General features: G+C 39.9%; 3 protein-coding genes across 4 annotated transcripts; 1 reads left to right on the forward strand and 2 right to left on the reverse strand.

Moving 5' to 3' along the window:
- Window positions 1–7,318: 7,318 nt before the first annotated feature.
- Window positions 7,319–13,204, reverse strand: tbp (TATA box binding protein). 2 transcript variants are annotated; one of them, XM_079663864.1, is made up of 9 exons: window positions 13,059–13,204; window positions 11,781–12,000; window positions 11,217–11,367; window positions 10,888–11,065; window positions 10,502–10,589; window positions 9,800–9,891; window positions 9,466–9,633; window positions 9,225–9,319; window positions 7,319–8,628 (listed from the first exon to the last, which is right to left on the reverse strand). In XM_079663864.1, the coding sequence occupies exons 2-9, from the start codon at window positions 11,832–11,834 to the stop codon at window positions 8,549–8,551; spliced, it is 906 nt and encodes a 301-aa protein (XP_079519990.1). In that variant the 5' UTR covers window positions 11,835–12,000; window positions 13,059–13,204; the 3' UTR covers window positions 7,319–8,548. The 2 variants fall into 2 exon arrangements, with proteins under 2 accessions (XP_079519990.1, XP_079519991.1); XM_079663865.1 differs by having other exon boundaries at window positions 13,065–13,154.
- psmc3 (proteasome 26S subunit, ATPase 3) lies at window positions 13,200–14,975 on the forward strand. Its single transcript, XM_079663863.1, has 2 exons — window positions 13,200–14,178; window positions 14,519–14,975. Exons 1-2 carry the CDS (start codon window positions 13,234–13,236, stop codon window positions 14,855–14,857), a joined length of 1,284 nt encoding a protein of 427 aa, XP_079519989.1. The 5' UTR covers window positions 13,200–13,233; the 3' UTR covers window positions 14,858–14,975.
- A 1,227-nt stretch (window positions 14,976–16,202) lies between these two features.
- psmb1 (proteasome 20S subunit beta 1) lies at window positions 16,203–18,573 on the reverse strand. The gene is made up of 6 exons (XM_079663866.1): window positions 18,386–18,573; window positions 17,914–18,021; window positions 17,422–17,503; window positions 17,120–17,249; window positions 16,888–16,994; window positions 16,203–16,803 (listed from the first exon to the last, which is right to left on the reverse strand). Exons 1-6 carry the CDS (start codon window positions 18,484–18,486, stop codon window positions 16,618–16,620), a joined length of 714 nt encoding a protein of 237 aa, XP_079519992.1. The 5' UTR covers window positions 18,487–18,573; the 3' UTR covers window positions 16,203–16,617.
- Between the last annotated feature and the right edge of the window lie 121 nt (window positions 18,574–18,694).

Consider the following 18,694-nt stretch of genomic DNA (forward strand, 5'->3'; position numbering starts at 1 on the left):
TTGTAAACTATAGACTTTTTCAGAGTTTCAGAGATGTTTTCCAATAACATATGCTAAATAAATGGCTATATGGTAATATTAGTAAATCTAGTACTGCCTTATGAGTCTCAGAGTGAAAGAGTGATAATAATGTATATAGCACCTTTCATGCATGAAATGCAGCCTAAAGTTGCACACAGATGAGCAAGTTAGGCCAGCACAGGATATAGAAATGTGCTGCTGGCCAGTTGTTTGTTGTTAGGCCAATTCAGCATATACAGCAACATATGTATACATTGGTGGGAGTGAGCTAAACTCTATGTATTAAAGTTAAATTAAGCATTTTTTTTTCCTACGATTTAATTTGAGCTCTCCATTTGCATTTGCTTTATAAGCCATGACTTTTATCTAAAATAACACATTGTATGTGTCCTATCAAAATCAGTCACTTCAATGCTGAAACACTTTTCAGTTATACACAGCATTGGAACGAGGAGATCATTAGCTGTCCAGTGATATCATATATGTATATATTTTTGTGTATTTCAAGGCAAAATACGTCCCTTTAGATAATGATTGTTACCAATACAGAATTATGAGAAAAGGCTCAAAGTTTTAAGGCAATTTTTAGGTATTTATTCCACTAAATCATGAACTATAAAACAAATTCATCTTGACATGTTTGCAGAAACCCATACTCACACACTTTACTGTTTCACCTTTGTCCCTTACATAAATCAATCGCTGGAAAAAAGTCACTAAATTAATCAAAGTTTATTTATATAGCCCAAAATAACACATTTTTGACACATTTGTCTCAGGGGACTTAACAGTTTGTACAGAATATACATTATATTTCCCCGACTCAGACTGCAAGGAATCTGGGTGTGATCCTAGATAACAAACTGTCCTTCACTGCAAACGTTGCTGCTACAACCCGCTGCTGCAGATACACTCTTTACAACATCAGGAGGATACGTCCCCAGCTGACCCAGAAGGCGACGCAGGTTCTGGTCCAGGCTCTCGTCATCTCACGCCTAGACTACTGCAACTCCCTCCTGGCTGGTCTACCTGCATGTGCCATCCGACCTCTGCAGCTCATCCAGAATGCAGCGGCTCGTCTGGTCTTCAACCTTCCTAAATGTTCCCACACCACGCCGCTTCCGGTAACTGCTAGAATCCACTTCAAGACAATGGTACTTGCGTACCATGCTGCGAATGGATCTGGCCCTTCCTACATCCAGGACATGGTTAAACCGTACACCCCAGCACGTGCACTCCGCTCTGCATCGGCCAAACAGCTCGCTGCACCCGCACTGCGAGAGGGGCCCAAGTTCCCATCAGCAAAAACTAGTGGGTTTGCTATCCTGGCTCCAAAATGGTGGAATGAGCTCCCCATTGACATCAGGACAGCAGAAAGCTTACACATCTTCCGGCGCAGACTGAAAACTCATCTCTTTCGACTCCACTTCGAGCGATAGAATTATTAACAGAGCACTTATATACTAATAAAGGACTGGCTTATCTAAAAGCCAGTTGAGTAGCACTTGAAATGTTTTGGCTCTATGAAACCTGATGTACTGATATGATTCTGTTTTCTTCAAGTTTGTATCTTCCTGGTCGTATGTACTTATTGTAAGTGGCTTTGGATAAAAGCGTTAGCTAAATGAAATGTAATGTGATGTAATGAATATGAATACGCAAACGACTCCCTCTGTCCTTAGACCCACACATTGGACAAGGAAAATCTTCCAGAAAAACACCACAGTTAATGGGGGGGAAATGGGAGGAACCTCAGGGAGAGCAACAGAGGAGGGATACCTCTTCCAGGACGGACAGACTTGCGATAGATGTCGTGTGTGAATAAAATAAATAAATCAAAGATATTATTATTACTGTTTTTGAGGAGTGGGTTGGAGATCAGATTAGCTTACTCTAACAGTTTTTTTACACTGTATTTGTCTAACACAAATACTGATGCGGGACGAAACGCGGAGCGAACCCTGGAGAAAACCCTTACATACGCAGCACTATAACCTATATGGTCGATATTGGGAAGTTCATCCAACGATTAAAGGATGTTCTCTACTGTTTTGAGGAGTGGGTTGAAGTTCAGATCTACTCAGTCTGACAGTTGTTTTGTTTTTTTGCAATTTATAGTGATGCGGGACAAAACCCGGAGAAAACCCGGAGAAAACCCGTACGCAAGTTACAACTTACAGGTAAATAGTTGGAAGGTCATTATCCTCATGTGAATAGTTTTCAGAAGTCACATTTATCCTTTTCCCTCGGGGGAAGTGTCCCATTGTTTCATCTGAAACCATTGTTTCATCTAAAAACAACATTTCCTCTGAAACACTTTTGGTTTTTCTCAGGTACTTTTCGTCTAACCACGAGTCCACCCTCTTCGGTGTTGTGTCTGTTGCTCTTTCAAGAAGCTTTTCCGTGATTCTGAGTTTTTCTTTTAGCTTCCAGATCTCGCGTGTTGACTCGTTGATGGTGTTGGTTTTTTCAACACACAAGTCAATCTTTCTTTGATTAAAACAGTTAACCTCTTCCTTGATGCGTTCCACTAGCTTGGCATCGGCTGTGTGAACCTTTGTCAAACCTTTAACCTTACGCATCAAACCATCAACCATATGACGATACCCTGTCCTCGTGTTTTCCTCCATTGGCACTCTGTCATCGCCATCTACGTGCTGTGCTTTGAGGCGAGCAACACCGATAATAAGCTTCTTGGGGTTAGTGATATCAGCCACTGCTTGTATATCTTCCTTACAGCGCATGATGCAGTTTGCCATGATTTGGGTTTTTGCGCGCTCTTTGATTAAGAGTGGCTGACAGCCCCTGAGTTGAGAGTATAGATCTAAGACCTTTCCTTTCAGTACCTTGTTTTCATTCATGTTCTGGTTCAGCCTTGCCCTGGTCTTCCTGTGTTCAGTCTCGGCGATTCTGAAGTTTTGGTCCAATAACCTGGATTTCTCCTTCTCTTTCTCTAATTTAAGATTTGTAATAAGGTTTCGGTCCTTTTCATTTGTCAAATCGTCTACCAATAATTTTTCATCCTTTTTTAAATTTAATATTTCCGTATTTTTTCTTTTAATAATCATCTTGAGATGCTCGCATTGTTTATGTGACTTAACCAAATCATTAGTTAAATCCGGCTGCGCACGTAGTTTCATTACTTCTTTCCTCAGTCTTTCAACTAGGTCCTCCTGGCGTTTCTTGCCCATAAGACTTTCCACATTTGCACCTAATCTTTTATGAAAAATACCGGTCTTGATTTCAGCGGCCATTGCCTCTCTTAAGTTCGCCATCTCTTTTTCCTTCTGAAGGACTTTATTCGTCTCCTTTAACACATCAGCTTCACATTCTTGCAACTTCTCTTGCAATATTTTATCTAGTTTTTCATTTTTCTCTCCCAAAATCCTGCTTATTTCCCTCGTATGCGTTGCCAGCAGATTCCTCTCATTTTCTTCAAACTCTGCTGAGCTTCTCCGTATGAGAGACTCATACTTTGCAATGAGTTCTTTTTTCTGTTCCTCAAATTGGGTGTCCTTAGTGACAATTGATTGCTGCAGCTCAAAGATTTTTGACTCTGCCTCTGCGTCTCCACTTTCTTTGTTCCAAGATTTTTTTTCGTCAAGAAGGTCCTTAATATACTCTAGCTTCTTTTTTAATTCATCCTTGTTTTCTTCAATAGTTGCCTTTAGAATATTATTTTCAGACTGCATAGACTGTAGTTCGAGGCTTTTTGAGAGCAGTTCTTTAGCAAACAGCTCCTGCTTATATTTTGACGCATCTTCTGCAACCTTGAGATGGAATTTGCTATAATATTCAGTTCTCTCCATTTTGAGAAATGTGTCTAAATTAAACAATTGAGTTTCAGCAGCAAATTTGAATTATACTTGAATTATAAAGCTGCTTTTAGTTGTTTTGTGTGTGCAACCTACAGTTGCTGTTGTTCCTGGAGTTCGAATTTATTAAACTTTTAGCCTAATGTTTAAATTAAATCGAAAATGTTAAAGTTTGTATCTTTTCTTACTTGCTGTCTTTTCAAAAGCTACAGTCTCTCTGAACAAACTAAGTCTTACAAAGCCGGGAGTAGCCTACTTCGAATTCAGATGTGTGAGTCTCTTGCAGGGAAGATGACATTACTCATTACGTCATAAAACATCAAGGCTCTTCGAACGACGCCAGGAATTACGTCATCACGTTAGGTGTAAAACTACGGTGGCCGAACATTAACAACGTTCCATGAAACGCTGCATACGTTAAAGGTTGTAATTAATAACACTGCAAGAAGCTCATGACATAAGGAAAACCAAAAAGGAGACACTAAACCGTGATGCACACGGCTGGGGCCAGGAGCGCTTGTTGACGGGGATTTACTCGACCAGCTAGGGCAACAAGAACATCAGGGTAATCGAGTGTGACTATTAAAAAATAAATAATTATTATATTAATATTGACAATAACAACCGACCGTCGGGGTAGCATTTGCTTGGCATTTCCGGGTATATCTCCACTGGTTGGGCCATGTTAACCATTACCGTGTAACTGTCACGTTTGAAGGGACGAAATCGTGACATCTTCACGTCTCGTCTCCCAGCATGGTAAATCGTCACATGTTCACGTCTTGCCGTGATACCGGGTTGCATTTGGCATAGTATTTGTTCATTGGTTCATGTGTGTAGCATTTTTATGGCAGTGTTTTGAAAATGTCAGATGTCTGTTTCTTACTCAGAGAACCGTGTGCAGTGTTTTGTAAAAATTGCAAATTGGGTGCAGAGCTGAAAATGTGTTTAGAGTTTTGGAGATTTGAGCTGAGGTTTTGCTCTTTGAGTGTGGGTTTAAATAAGTATGCTTTATGTGAGATTTGTGTGTGTTAGCAACTGTGACAGGGTTCTTCGTTGTGGCGGTGGGAGTGCTGCACAACTACGTACTCAACATTAAAGCAAACAGAAGAAGACGACATTAATTGATCAACAAACAGCAGGTCAAGCCTTGCCACTCCTACATTACTCATATGTTGTTGCTGGTTAATCTTTGGTGGAGATTCAGGACTCAACCACTAGATGGCAGCAGGCCCTTAATTTTACCAGATGATGCTGTTGTTTTCCATCATTCACATTAGTTAAAATTACTTTTAAACACACTTTAAAATCCGTTACAGATTTTATCAAACTTAATCAAGAATTATTCAATATTAGACATATTAACTAACTCCTAATAGAACACAGTTATATCATTTTTTTTTAAATGAACGTTTATTTTTCTATTGTTCATTATTGTTTAATACATTACAAAATATATATAAATATATTTTTGTAAATGCATTATAACAGAATTTATAAATTCACTTCATCTTAATAACTGCTCTTTAACTCACTTGACAGTTTAAGTGTCTCATGATGGTCCAAATACTTTTTAACGTAAATAGACATTTTCTGATGTATGTTATTGTACACTAATCATATTGTTAATAAAGACTTGTTTTCACAACATATCAAAATCAGCTTCATATGGTGCTCATATCCGCTCGGTAACGAATCAGCTTAAAGGTAGGGTCGGTAATTCACTTCAGACACACTTATGTTAAATATTCCATGGAATGCTCTTAACATCCCGATAGCAATGAATAAACTAAATGCTTTGACAATAAATATATACAAATATTTCATCTGTGAAAGCCGTGGCGCTGTAAAAAGTAAGTCCAATTATCTGCCTCGGCCCGCAGATAATTGGATGGCCTACCTGTTTGTCAGCCTTCCATCTCGTGCACAAACTTATCTCGTGCCCTCATTGGTCATGTGCGCGTTCGTGCGTGTTGGAGGAGGGGCTCTGTAAGGAAGTCTGAAGGAAGGGGCAGATTTTTTCGGTTGTGTACGTTCAAATTCTAGTTTACTCGAGCTGGTTCTCCATTGTTACCTACCCTACCTTTAAGAAACAATACAGTGTAGAAACAATGCCTGTGCATTCCCGTTTTTTTAAATACCATTATTGATGACGTTACCCAATACGGATTATCTGGCTCATATTTCGACTGAGTTACATGACACAGGGTGTATCAATGGTCAGATTTGGAATACATACAAACCATATTTCACTGGGTCATGACCTTTATATATACAGTCTATGGTCATGACCTATGGTCACTGTCTCTCTCACAGTCATATTTCAAACTCTGGCTCCAAGACTGACTAGTCAAGGGCAGCTGGCTTTATAAAGACAGGGCTGACTCACTCTGTCAAGTGAACACAAGGACATGAGGAGTGGGTTACACAGGCACACAATACACACACACAAAAGTGACATAGTGCCCTTAAATTAGATATTCACAGATGCTACTGACTGCATCCCTGTATAATGTGCGGCATGCATGTGACTTTAAATAAATACAATGTAACTTGTGACTAAAGAAGCTTTTGTCAAGATCATCTTCACGGAGAGATTGGTAGAGAATGACTGCTTGTAAACCGTCTATTTATGTCTTGTAAGTCACATAGGCAGAATCTTCAATATTGGTGGTGGCAATACACACCGATTTAAACCTTTAATCAATGCATTGCTCTGATAAATACTTTATCTTTAAGAATTCAAAAGTCTCCAGCAGGTTCTATATTCAAGTAAATCTGCTCACAGGATTTCATTTACATGTTCCCTTGATGTTGATCACATACAATTCGTACGACACTTAAATGCTAAGTGATTTTTTTTTTCAATATGACTGGATGAACACTTTAGATTTTGTGTGTTTGACATCATGGGAAATATGGGTCAGTTGAATTGTTGCTGCTTTATCTTGAACAGAGGCATACATCATTTGAAACCTGTTGAGTGTGGGGCCCTGAATTAAAAAAACTGTCAATTATTTGGAAAGTGACAGTAAGTTTAAATTGTGTTTATCATGATTTTTCGATACTCGAAGTGTCAAATTATGATCCCTTATACTAGCTCTAAGAAAAAATAGTTATCAAAATACTTACTACTGCTAATCTGTATTCACATATTTGAAGTGTATTAGAAAACAATGTTACTTATTGTATTCCTCATGTTTTCGTTTAATTTAATGAGCATTAAATGAAAAATAATTGTCGACTGGGAGAAAAAGTTCTTCTGGATCCGAAAGCAATGATACACACTGCTCACTAGATGGATCCGTTTAACCAGGAGAGCTCAGATCCAGCTAATAATACTGCTTTGTCAGTCATGGAGCGAGAACATTGTGTGCCAAAACACAGGGTTACCTGATTTGGCAAATAGAAGATTAGACAGTAAAAGGACAAATGAACATCACATTCAAATGATGAAATAAAAAGGCACCACCAAAACAAGAGCCGGTATGTACACATTTATTAATGCAGTGCAGCACATTAACAATGTTGTTATAAACACAATATCATCGAGATGTGACAGGGCTTCCTGGTCTCCTGCTAAGCCGCTGCTGAGCTCAGTCAGAGGGATGGATTCATTATTACTAAATGTAGTTTAGCGTAATTCTCTAACCTCTTCTGCTTCAGACAGGTCAGCTGAGCAAGCAGTACAGACCGAGGGAAATTCACAATTCCCTATGAAAAAAATATCTTTTTAAATATACTTTTGAATGGCCAAACACATGTAAAAATAGAACATAAACATGGCAACACAATTCATTGATTATCTGTCATCATATTTTAGTGCTTGTGGATGAAAGAGGCAATATGTGAATACAAGACTTTAAGAAAGGAGATGCCGTCTCCTTTAGGACCAACAGCCTCCTTCTTCACGTTTAAGTTCTGGTTGATCTACAAGTACAAATGATACTGACCCCAAGTGCCACAAATCTCAAAGAACTAACCAACAACTTGATGACAACTTTAGCAGGAGGATTTCAATAAAATAATTAAGAGCATCCACTTAAAAATGTAAGAGCCACAGCCTTCGGATACGTCTTAACCAACATGGCTATTCTACCAATGTTGAAATGCGGGAATTTAGAGGGAATTCTGATTACAGCATGTAAAATAAATGATGACCAAGCTAAACCAATAACTGATTGATTTGCAAAAGATATCAAGATGATCTCATTGACTTGAGATAGACAGAAACCTTAGTAAATACTGTTAAAAGGAATGTGGGGCAGACAAACCCGAACATGTCTCGAAACATTTTGGGAACTGAGTGAACAATTTATAAAAATGCAACATACAAAAACTATTTAAAATGGCTTAAAATAAACAGTCCTAGCCAGACTGCTTCTCTTCAAATCAGCGCTTTTTACATTTCTTTACAGTCTTATGTACAGTCAGGGATGTGATCCAGACAACAAAAAAAGCAGGAAAAAAGGTCAAATATATGGAGGTCTGCGAGCAAAATATGACATCACTTGTGATCAAATCACAGCAACGTTGACGTCCTGTTTTCAATCCTTTGAAACACCAGGACCAAAAAAAAAAAAAAAATCACATCCCTGTACAACAGCCGTTACAACAGCCGTTACAGCAGTCCACTTGTGAATTTTAAAAAAGTCTGATGAAAAAAAGTTGGAGTTGGGGAGATAAAAAGGTAAGAGAAGGAGCTGCAGGTTCTACGTTGTCTTGCGGAAGCCTTTCAGGATGGGATAGATGTTTTCAAACGCTTCGTAGATCTCTCCCCTCACTTTGGCGCCTTGAAAACAAAACAATACAGATATCATTCATAACAATAAGATACAGCAGCAAAAAAACACAAGGCTGAAAGAAGCAACCTTTATTCCCATAGACATTATGAAATAAGATGCACTAAGTATTAACATTACATTTTAACATTCATTGATATTATATGTATTACCCTAAAAAAAAAAAATTCCAAATGTCCCATGATATAAGGAATTGGAATCGCACATGATTTATAGGCATCATCAAAATCAGTTATTAAATACACAGGCCAATTCTCTTCCTGCCGCAACCTCCGCTCGAGCTCTACCAGGCTGAGGAACAGCTTCTTCCACCAGGCGGTCTCCCCTCCTCTCCCTGCCTCTGACCTCTCCACCTTGCCTCCCCCCCTGCCCCAAATGGACCTGGACTTTATTCATTTATGTCACTCTGGGGGACTGCGAGAAACGGTATTTCAAGATTTCTGTATGTATAACACATGTAGAAATGTTGAAAATAAAGCTGACTTTGACTTGGACAATTAATCCATCTGATTCGAACAGGCATCTATGCATTGGCACAGAAATATAAACTAGTATAAGTGAAGTAAAGCCATTAGCAGAGTCTTACCTGTGAGTACAACTTTCCCAGAAACAAAGATGAGCAGGACGATTCTGGGTTTGATCATTCTGTAAATCAGTCCTGGAAACAGCTCCGGTTCGTAGCTGAAACAGACCAATCACTTGCTTTTAACCATTTCCCTGACTGAAACCTCACAACGCAGCCATCATATGCTGGGGCTCGACAAGAATGGCAACATGTGGGACCTTGTGTTTTAGCTGCCCAAATAAATGAAACAATCAGAAATTACCTGCTAAACTGCTGATGTGTGAGGACTAATCCCTCCAGTCGAATGGGGAACTTCACGTCGCAGCTTCCCACCATGTTCTGAATCTTAAAATCCAAGAACTTAGCAGGAAAGCCGAGCTTCTGCACCACACGAGCGTATTTTCTGGCAGCTAACCTCGACTGCTCCTCACTGGAGAAAAGAAAAGTCAATACAGGATGGATTATAATCAAGGTAGAACACTTTAAATGGAAAACAGGGGAAGGCTAACATCCCTATTAGAGAAATCCATAAGTTCTAAATCAGTCTTTTTTTAAACTCAGCACATGAAAGATCAGCAAATAACTCATTTTCTGACCTCTTGGCTCCCGTGCAGACCATCTTCCCAGAGCTGAAGATGAGAGCCGTGGTCCTGGGTTCTCGTATTCTCATGATGACCGCAGCAAAACGCTACGAGAATGAAGAGAGACAATTATTAAACACCAGCAGCGCTTCAACACGGATACAGTTGTGTGGGATGTTTAGCATTAATAACATTTGGACCATTGAGTTGTGGTGTTTTTGTATAACAAGACATGTTGGCAGTATATCAGTACTAGAGGAAGGATCAGGGAATGATCAAAGACACTCCCTGTACCCTGGTGGATTTCCCATGAATGGGACACTATGGTTCGTACTAACTGTGCACTTGCAGCCTCCTGACATAGGTCAGTGAGCATCGATAGTGGACCTTTTTCACAGCAGACAATTTGACATGTCATTACAGGAAAGGCATGTAATTGCGATCAAGTGCCAGGGCTCTGCAAGCACCTAAACACTGGTATCATTTAGTGGACACATTAGGATCCAAACATTTTAAAGTTGCTCAAATAATTACACAAGTAAATTAAACAACATGCAAGTGGAACCGGATTTGTTCCCTGTGCAGTAAGCCTTTACAGTCGGCCACTTTCTGGGTTTACAGGGACTTCAGAAATTGTACTTAAAAGCCCACAGGTGACCTTTATGAGCTGTTGAGCAGCATGGGGCTGATCAGATATGAAGTGTTAGTCAGTCTCACCTTTGGGTTGTACTCTGCATTCCTGGCTCTCAGGGCGATGGTCTTCAAATCCAGTTTACAGCCCAGATTTACAGTAGATACTATGTTTCTAAAAGTAGAAGAAGAAAAAAGGTAAGAAACTGAGAAAGAGACAAAGGCAAACCATTTAGTCAATAGCTCTGTAACAAGGTTAAGTCCAAAATAATGTCAATGTAGTTTGAATTCTAAATGTGTATATTTACCTATAGCAATGTTTAAACAAAACTTCAACGATAACAGCTGGCTAAAATAGCACAACATAAAAAGTGAAAGGCTTTTGTATTTGCTAGATTATATTTCAAGTGGCATTGACATAAATTGGACATACTGAAACTTTGACCATTGTTTGTATTGGATATGAAACATACTGTAGCTGTGGTACTATTCCAGAGCTCTCTGAGGCAGGTGTTGCCGGTGTGATGGGGGTCATGGGGGTCAGCGGGGTGTTGTAGAGCGGGGTGTTCCCTGGCAGCGCTGTGGTGGTCGAGCCTGCAACCGTCTGGGAATTGTAAAGCTGAGGGGTTAGCCCCGACGTTCCAGGAAGACCTGGAGAACAGAGAACATATTTTATTCTCTATAATATACCACCACTTTTGATCAGACTTTGATGAGCATTTTCTATTCTCAGCAAATATCTGAAGAACACCAATTCTAGGGATATGAGATTATGGTTAAAGGATTGAGAATGTGTGTTTACCTGCATTTGCCTGCTGTGCCTGTTGCTGCTGCTGTTGCCTCTGCTGTTCCTCCAGTATAGACAAACCGGTGGCCACGACGGGCTGAGGTGTCAGACCTGAGCCATAGGGCATCATGGGACTGAAGATAGGCATGCCTGGGGTCATGGCACCCTGCACAAGGACAAGACCAAAAATATGAGGTTGAGTTAGAAAAGCAACATAAGTAGCACTTACTATACTGACAATTGAAAATGCAACAGTTTTTCAAAATGTTGTCTGCCAGCTATCTGACCTGTTAAAGCAAGAGCACAACTCTGGGTCTGAATTAACAGAGCACTATTATTTATTTCCGAGATATTTTCAGATATTTTACAAGTATGGTAATACCAGAAAATAGTTGAGTCAGGATGTTTGCATTCTCTGAGCTCAGTCAACTTGTGAACTTTAAAATCTATATTAAATTGCCATTAAATAAATTGTAATTGCAATGCTAAAGCTTCCAAATGGGACATAAGACGCTGGTGATGGTAAACTGGGGGATCATCCAGGTGAGAAGAAAATATTAGTAACAATTTTAAACCTACCTGAGGGGAGGCCAGTCCCTGGAAGGGACTGGCTGAACTGTTGTTCTGGTCCATCTCTGCAGCTCCTCACGTGAGTTCACTGCCACCCGAGAGCAGGAATTTATTTTAGACAGAAGGTGCAAAGTTGTGCGTCTTCAGTCTTTTTTTACAGTAGAAAAACCACGGTGGACTGGACTCAGAAAAACACCCTCTTCTTGTTTCTTCTGTCTGGCTGTCAGGCCTGGAAAACGGTAAAAACAAAGGTTTACTCAGACAATGCTTAATACTGTCAGTGTTGGAAGGTAACCAAGTACAATAACTCAAATACTGTACTTACCAATAACAGTTTTAACGTATTTGTATTCAACATAAGTATTTCAATTTCCTAATACAATTCAGAGGAAAGTATTAGCTTTTTTTGTATTGCTCTACATACATATACTTATTTTTAAGATTTAAATGTCTTTATGTTAATTATATATATATATAAATAAATATAAATAATTATTTTTCAGGTTTCAAGGTTAGAATATAACTTAATTGATCCCTTGGTAAAATTCACACAACAAGCAGTATATATAGCAAAGTCAAACCAAGGTCCTCCTTTACCTGATGCAACTATAAAGCAATGAACGCATAAATGCAGGTACAATAATTGTTCGATAATATACTACATACTATTCTGAAATGGGCCATTGTGCAGAAATGTGTACTTTTCATACAAGTAAATGCTAATATGTTGGTGAGTAACATTTTGAACGCAGGTGTTTAACTTGTCCTGTGTGGACCGTGGTGCAAATACGAGACCTGTTACTCAAGTACCATCTATATATATGTAATATATCTAAATACCTCGTCCACCACTGATAACTGGTCATTATTTAACAAAAGTGCATAATGTTGCAGATAAAATGAAACAATGTGTGCATCCTGCAGCAGTGGCGCGAAGACACTTACTGCTTGCTAATCATCACATTTAGCTTTATCGTACATTAACGTCACTTAAGCTCGTTATTTCATGCTTTAACCCGATGCATTGTGTGCCCTTTGAGTGGATAATGAGAAAAATATGGGTGACAAATATGTTTATACGCAAAAAAGTCTTCTATGAGTGTCTCTTGACAGCCTCCAAATGAAACACATCAACATTCTGGCTAGCTGAAGTTAGCCGCAGAGCTAGTATTAGCATCACTAGCTAATGATACTCAGAGTGAAAGCAGTGAATTAGTGCGCTAAAATAGAACTGAAAATAAGTTAGACATATGCCAGTGCACCGCAGTACATTGCCCGGTAACTTACACGCACACACTCGCAGTTCAAACCACCACACGGAGTGAATGAATTCAGCTTCAGGCTCGCTTCATCCTCGGTCTTGCTGCAGTGCTTCTTCGGCGCTCATGAGTGCTGTCGGCTAATTCCGGAAGTAGAACCTTTATTTTCCGCTGTGTCACAGTTCACGGCAGACAGAGCAAAGATGGCGTCGCTGAGTGACAAATCAGTTTGGGACGAAGTCGAGGATGGAATCGGCGAAGAAGTGTTAAAAATGTCCACAGACGAGATAGTTCAGCGGACTCGTCTCCTCGACAGTGAGATAAAGATCATGAAGAGCGAGGTGCTGCGTGTGACCCACGAACTGCAAGCTATGAAGGATAAAATCAAGGAAAACACGGAGAAGATAAAGGTGAACAAAACACTGCCGTACCTTGTGTCTAACGTGATCGAGCTGCTGGATGTGGACCCCAACGACCAGGAGGAGGACGGGGCTAATGTGGACCTGGACTCCCAGAGGAAAGGAAAATGTGCCGTTATTAAAACTTCCACTCGACAGACCTACTTCCTACCGGTGATCGGGCTAGTGGACGCGGAGAAGCTGAAGCCCGGAGACCTGGTTGGTGTCAACAAGGACTCCTACCTGATCCTGGAGACCCTTCCTACCGAGTATGACTCCAGAGTCAAGGCCATGGAGGTGGACGAGCGCCCCACAGAGCAGTACAGCGACATAGGAGGGCTGGACAAGCAGATCCAGGAGCTGGTGGAGGCCATTGTCCTGCCCATGAACCACAAGGAGAAGTTTGAAAACCTGGGCATCCAGCCACCCAAAGGAGTGCTGATGTACGGACCACCTGGTACCGGAAAGACCCTCCTGGCCAGGGCCTGCGCCGCCCAGACCAAAGCCACCTTCCTGAAGCTGGCCGGTCCACAGCTGGTCCAGATGTTCATCGGAGATGGAGCCAAGCTGGTGAGAGATGCCTTCGCCCTGGCCAAAGAGAAAGCCCCATCCATCATCTTCATCGATGAGCTGGACGCCATCGGTACCAAGAGGTTCGACAGCGAGAAGGCCGGAGACAGAGAGGTGCAGAGGACAATGCTGGAGCTGCTCAACCAGCTGGATGGATTCCAGCCCAACATGCAGGTCAAGGTAAATATGCGGCCAAGAAAACACCTGTAATTAACTTTGTATGTGTAGAAACAGTATTTAAATTGACATTCTCTAGTATTAAAGAAGTTACAATACATTTACAGTATCATTCTAGGAGAAAAGGGAGCTCTGTATTTAAATAAGAATGAACACAATGATAACCATTAAAATATGGATACAATACATGTTTTCACAAACCACACATCCAAAAAGTGTTATGAAATCCTAAAACAGTCTAAGTTTATTTTACTTGACAAAGTTAAGCACCAAGTTTCCTTTCTTTTTAATTGCCACCTTGTTATTACTTTATAGTTTAACTACATAACATGTTTTTTTCTAGGTTATTGCTGCCACCAACAGAGTGGACATCTTGGACCCTGCGCTGCTACGTTCAGGACGTCTGGACAGAAAGATCGAGTTCCCCATGCCAAACGAAGAGGCCAGAGCTCGCATCATGCAGATTCATTCCCGCAAGATGAACGTCAGCCCCGACGTCAACTACGAGGAACTGGCTCGCTGCACCGACGACTTCAACGGAGCCCAGGCCAAAGCGGTGTGTGTGGAGGCCGGCATGATCGCGCTGCGCCGCGGGGCCACAGAGCTGAACCACGAGGACTACATGGAGGGAATCCTGGAGGTCCAAGCCAAGAAGAAGGCCAACCTGCAGTACTACGCCTAAGGACACTGTCTGTGTCTGTTTTTGTGTGAGAGAGTCTTTGATTATTAAAACAGTTGTTGGGTAAACACTTGTTACAGTTGCTGATTTAACTTGGGTTAATAAAAATAAATAAAATGTCCGTAAGTGTTGTGTTTCTTCTTGCTTAGCCCTGATAAGACGGATAGTATTTTCACATTTCCAGGTGGCGCAGAATAATATAATAAAATCGTTATCCTTCTTAAAGTTTTATTGGTTTTTAAAACCTTGGTTTTATTGAGAAAAAACATTAAGCATATTAAAATAGTGCAAGAAAATCCACCAACATTAGACGCACCACAAAGTTGTTTGGATAAATGTTTGTTTATTAGTCACTCATGAGCAGAGGCAGCCTTAGTGTACTGCAGGGAAATGTAAAACAAGACAACTTAATAATGGTCACTGTATACACATTTGAACAGTTATACAGAAATATAAACCTACTGTATGTTTTTCATTCATTACATAATTACACCATAGTTGCATGTATTGTATGTTATGAAAATAAACCTTTGAATCTTGAAAACATAACCATTTATATCAACAAAATGTGACACTACATTGAATTTTAATTAGTTTGGAAAACCATTTAGACTTCACAAGGTGATGAACATTTCCCCTTATACTAATACACTAGTTTTGTTTCCAGTATTATTTCCACCACCTAAAGTTATTGATGTTATGTAACCAATAACAGGTACTGTATGTAAGTACAACATTAAATGTACTTTCCAAAACAACTTTATGATTCTACTCCACAAAGTTAAAAACAGGACTGTCTAAGCTCATGGAAAATAGACTTTTTAGAGATATGTGATTCTCACTGGACTGTAACGCTACAAACATGAGCTTATAGAATATGATGCATTGTAATAAATGAACTAACAGAAAAAATAGACTCAAACCTTTTTAATTAACTCCCTTAAGCTGTGTATACATAATTGATCATATTTAATTTCCCTTCAGAATGAAACTTCTATTTTAAAGAAATGTTTGTTGAAATACCGAAAATCATCTGAGGTTTGCGGGATATTTATGAACTTGCATAACACTTCAGATCCTGTACTAAATGTGATCAAGAGCCTTGAAAAGCTTGACATGAGGGTTCCACTGAAAGAAAGTAGTTATCAGTCGCAAAATTAAACTGTCCACCTTATGGATACATGTATCATTCTAGAACATCTCAGTGTGAGCGTCTTTCTGTATAAAAGATGATATTGTGATAAAGATGTTTCGAGTAGTAATACTATTACTTTATTATTTAAGGACAATATTAACCTGAGATGGAGTGTTCATGTGTGAAGACCACACAAAGAAAGACAAGACATCCTTTTTCAATTCTTTACATTTATTAAGAATGTAAAAAGAACAGCAGAGTATGTATCCTTCCAAAACATAATGAAAAACTGAAACATTAGGAAGTGTCTAGGGGCGATCGAGTGAAGAGAGTGTCTTGCTTCTCATAAACAGGAGTGTTGATCTAGAATAAGAATGTTTAACCAAAACAATACAAATTATGTATCATAGCAGAAATTGAAGGGGAAAACGGAAAAGCAGGAGAAAAGTGTCATTTTCAACTGATATAGATTGTTAATGGATATAAAAAATGGAAATCTGCTTTCCCAGATTAAGCCTGACCTAAGATACCAAAAGAAGCAGATTCTGGAACAACACTCCTTTTATTAAGAAATTTGAAAAGAGCCAAAACAACAGGGAAATGTGGAGAAAGGAGAACACGTCCCTCCTCAGTCCTTCCTCAGGGGTACAGTCTGCTCGTTGATGCCCTCCTTAGTGATGATGCAGAGTCGAAGGGCATCTCCAGTGTAGACATCTCTCTCTGCGGCCGAGATGAAGACATCTTTGACCAGCTGAACTGCCCTTTCCTGAGACAGAGGGATGTGCTGCACACCCTCCATGTTTTTGAAACCAATCTGTGATGAAAAAATAAGACATACATCAATTTACAGTACTTTATGGAAACTTGGCTGGAGCACTGCATTGTTAATACTCTTTACCTGGTTGTCCAAAAGTGGCTGAAGCATGGCACTCGCTGATCCTCCGGCCTTGTAGGTGTCTCTCTGGTAGGAGCCCACTGGATCAAAACTGTACACTGCTCCCTTGCCTTCATTACAAAAACAGGAAATATTTCAAATAGAACTAGTTAATACAACTTACACAATCGAGTGTGTATGCATACAAAAGCAATACATTTTCTCATCTCAATATTTACAGCTTTAAAGTCCCTACCATGCTCATCCAGTCCTCCGATGATGTTGTAGACGTAGTAGGGGAAGAACCTCCTGCCGTACAGAATGGTGGACAACATGGCTGCGATGGCGTTGCTGGTCATTGTCTTGTTGTTTGAGTGTTTGTACATCTGAGAGAGTGGGCAGGGACATCACTTCAAGTTAGAACAGAGTTAATACATGGACATCACATTGTTGCAGGTCTGTCAGAAAAAAAAACGTTGCAGAGTCAGCTGAATGTGGTTATTTTAGAACGGAGATTAAAGAGAGAGTGAAACCAAAAACCTTGCTAAACCAGCCCACCTTTAGTCTGGCATCAATGATTTTTGTCAGGGTCAGGCAGTCACCATGGAAACCACTGCAGCCAATAACGGTGGTGTCTGTCCTGTAAGTGGAAAGAGAAGCAGAAAAATGAGTGACAGTCAAAGCACTTAGTTACTTATGTTGAAATGAAAAGAGATTTCAGCCAAGAAAATTGTATTTATTGTTATTCATTTTGATGTGTTTTTTAATGCATGTTTGAATGCAAGGCGCTATATAAATAAAATGCATTATTATTATATAAATAAAGGTTGAATTGTATCAGAAAAGCAGTGACTTCAGTGGTTGCACTCCAAATTCAACTGATAATGGCTTTTAATGAAGTTGAACATAACTATGAAAGTAAAAGGTAAAAGGGACCAGTTATAGACTTCAAATTTGAGATTGTGTCCTATAACTGCCCATCTTTCATTTACTGACAGTTTGCAGGATAAAGGGTAAATACGTGCAGAATGAGTGACAGTGCAAACTTACAGCTTGTAGCATTTTGGCGAGTCGCGGCTGTGGATTGAGTATCCTTCACTCAGCCTGGTGTCTGAGGCTACGATGGCGAAGTCTTCACCAGCAACAGCTAGTACGGTTCTGAAGAAAAACACAACATACACACTTGTTTATTAATCGTATACACTGCTTCACCAAAGAGGAACATTATTGATACTATGCTAACGGAAGCTAAGCTAGTTTCGAAAATGAAACTGTCGTATTAGCAAATCGTATCAGGTAAACTAATGTATATTTTCTTTTATCCTTTTTGAGCATATAGAATAAATGAGGATGCTAAATGTGCTGGACAAAGACCTTTTTCTGTTCACATACTTTCCATTAACTTCACCTTTGTTTAGTTTCCTATCGTTTGCTAAGCTGGTTAGCTAGCTAGCATAATGCAGTTAAACGTAAACGTTAGCTAGAAGGCTAGCAAGCCAGCGGTTTAAAAAGTCACACTCACCCTCCGTTGAAAGAGTATGGTGAAAACCGGTGCTCTACGGGGCCGGAATAATGATAATCTTTCATCTTCCCAGGGTCTTGGTATGATTGAGAAGAAAGCATTTTGATGTGTTCAAGATTCAGTCCGGTAAACTCGCTGTATCACTGCAATATGGCAGCCTCTTCTTCTACTGTCATGTCACCCGCCTGTTACCGTGTAACCTGGGCGACAGCGCCACCTCAGGCTGTTTGGATGTAGAGCACGAGATATCACAGTGAGACAAGTTATGTCACTTCTAGTCATAGTTGGAAGTTGTCCGATTCTTTACTC

This window comes from Notothenia rossii, assembly GCF_949606895.1.
Source record: "Notothenia rossii genome assembly, chromosome: 2".
In the NCBI taxonomy this organism is placed as follows: domain Eukaryota; kingdom Metazoa; phylum Chordata; class Actinopteri; order Perciformes; family Nototheniidae; genus Notothenia; species Notothenia rossii.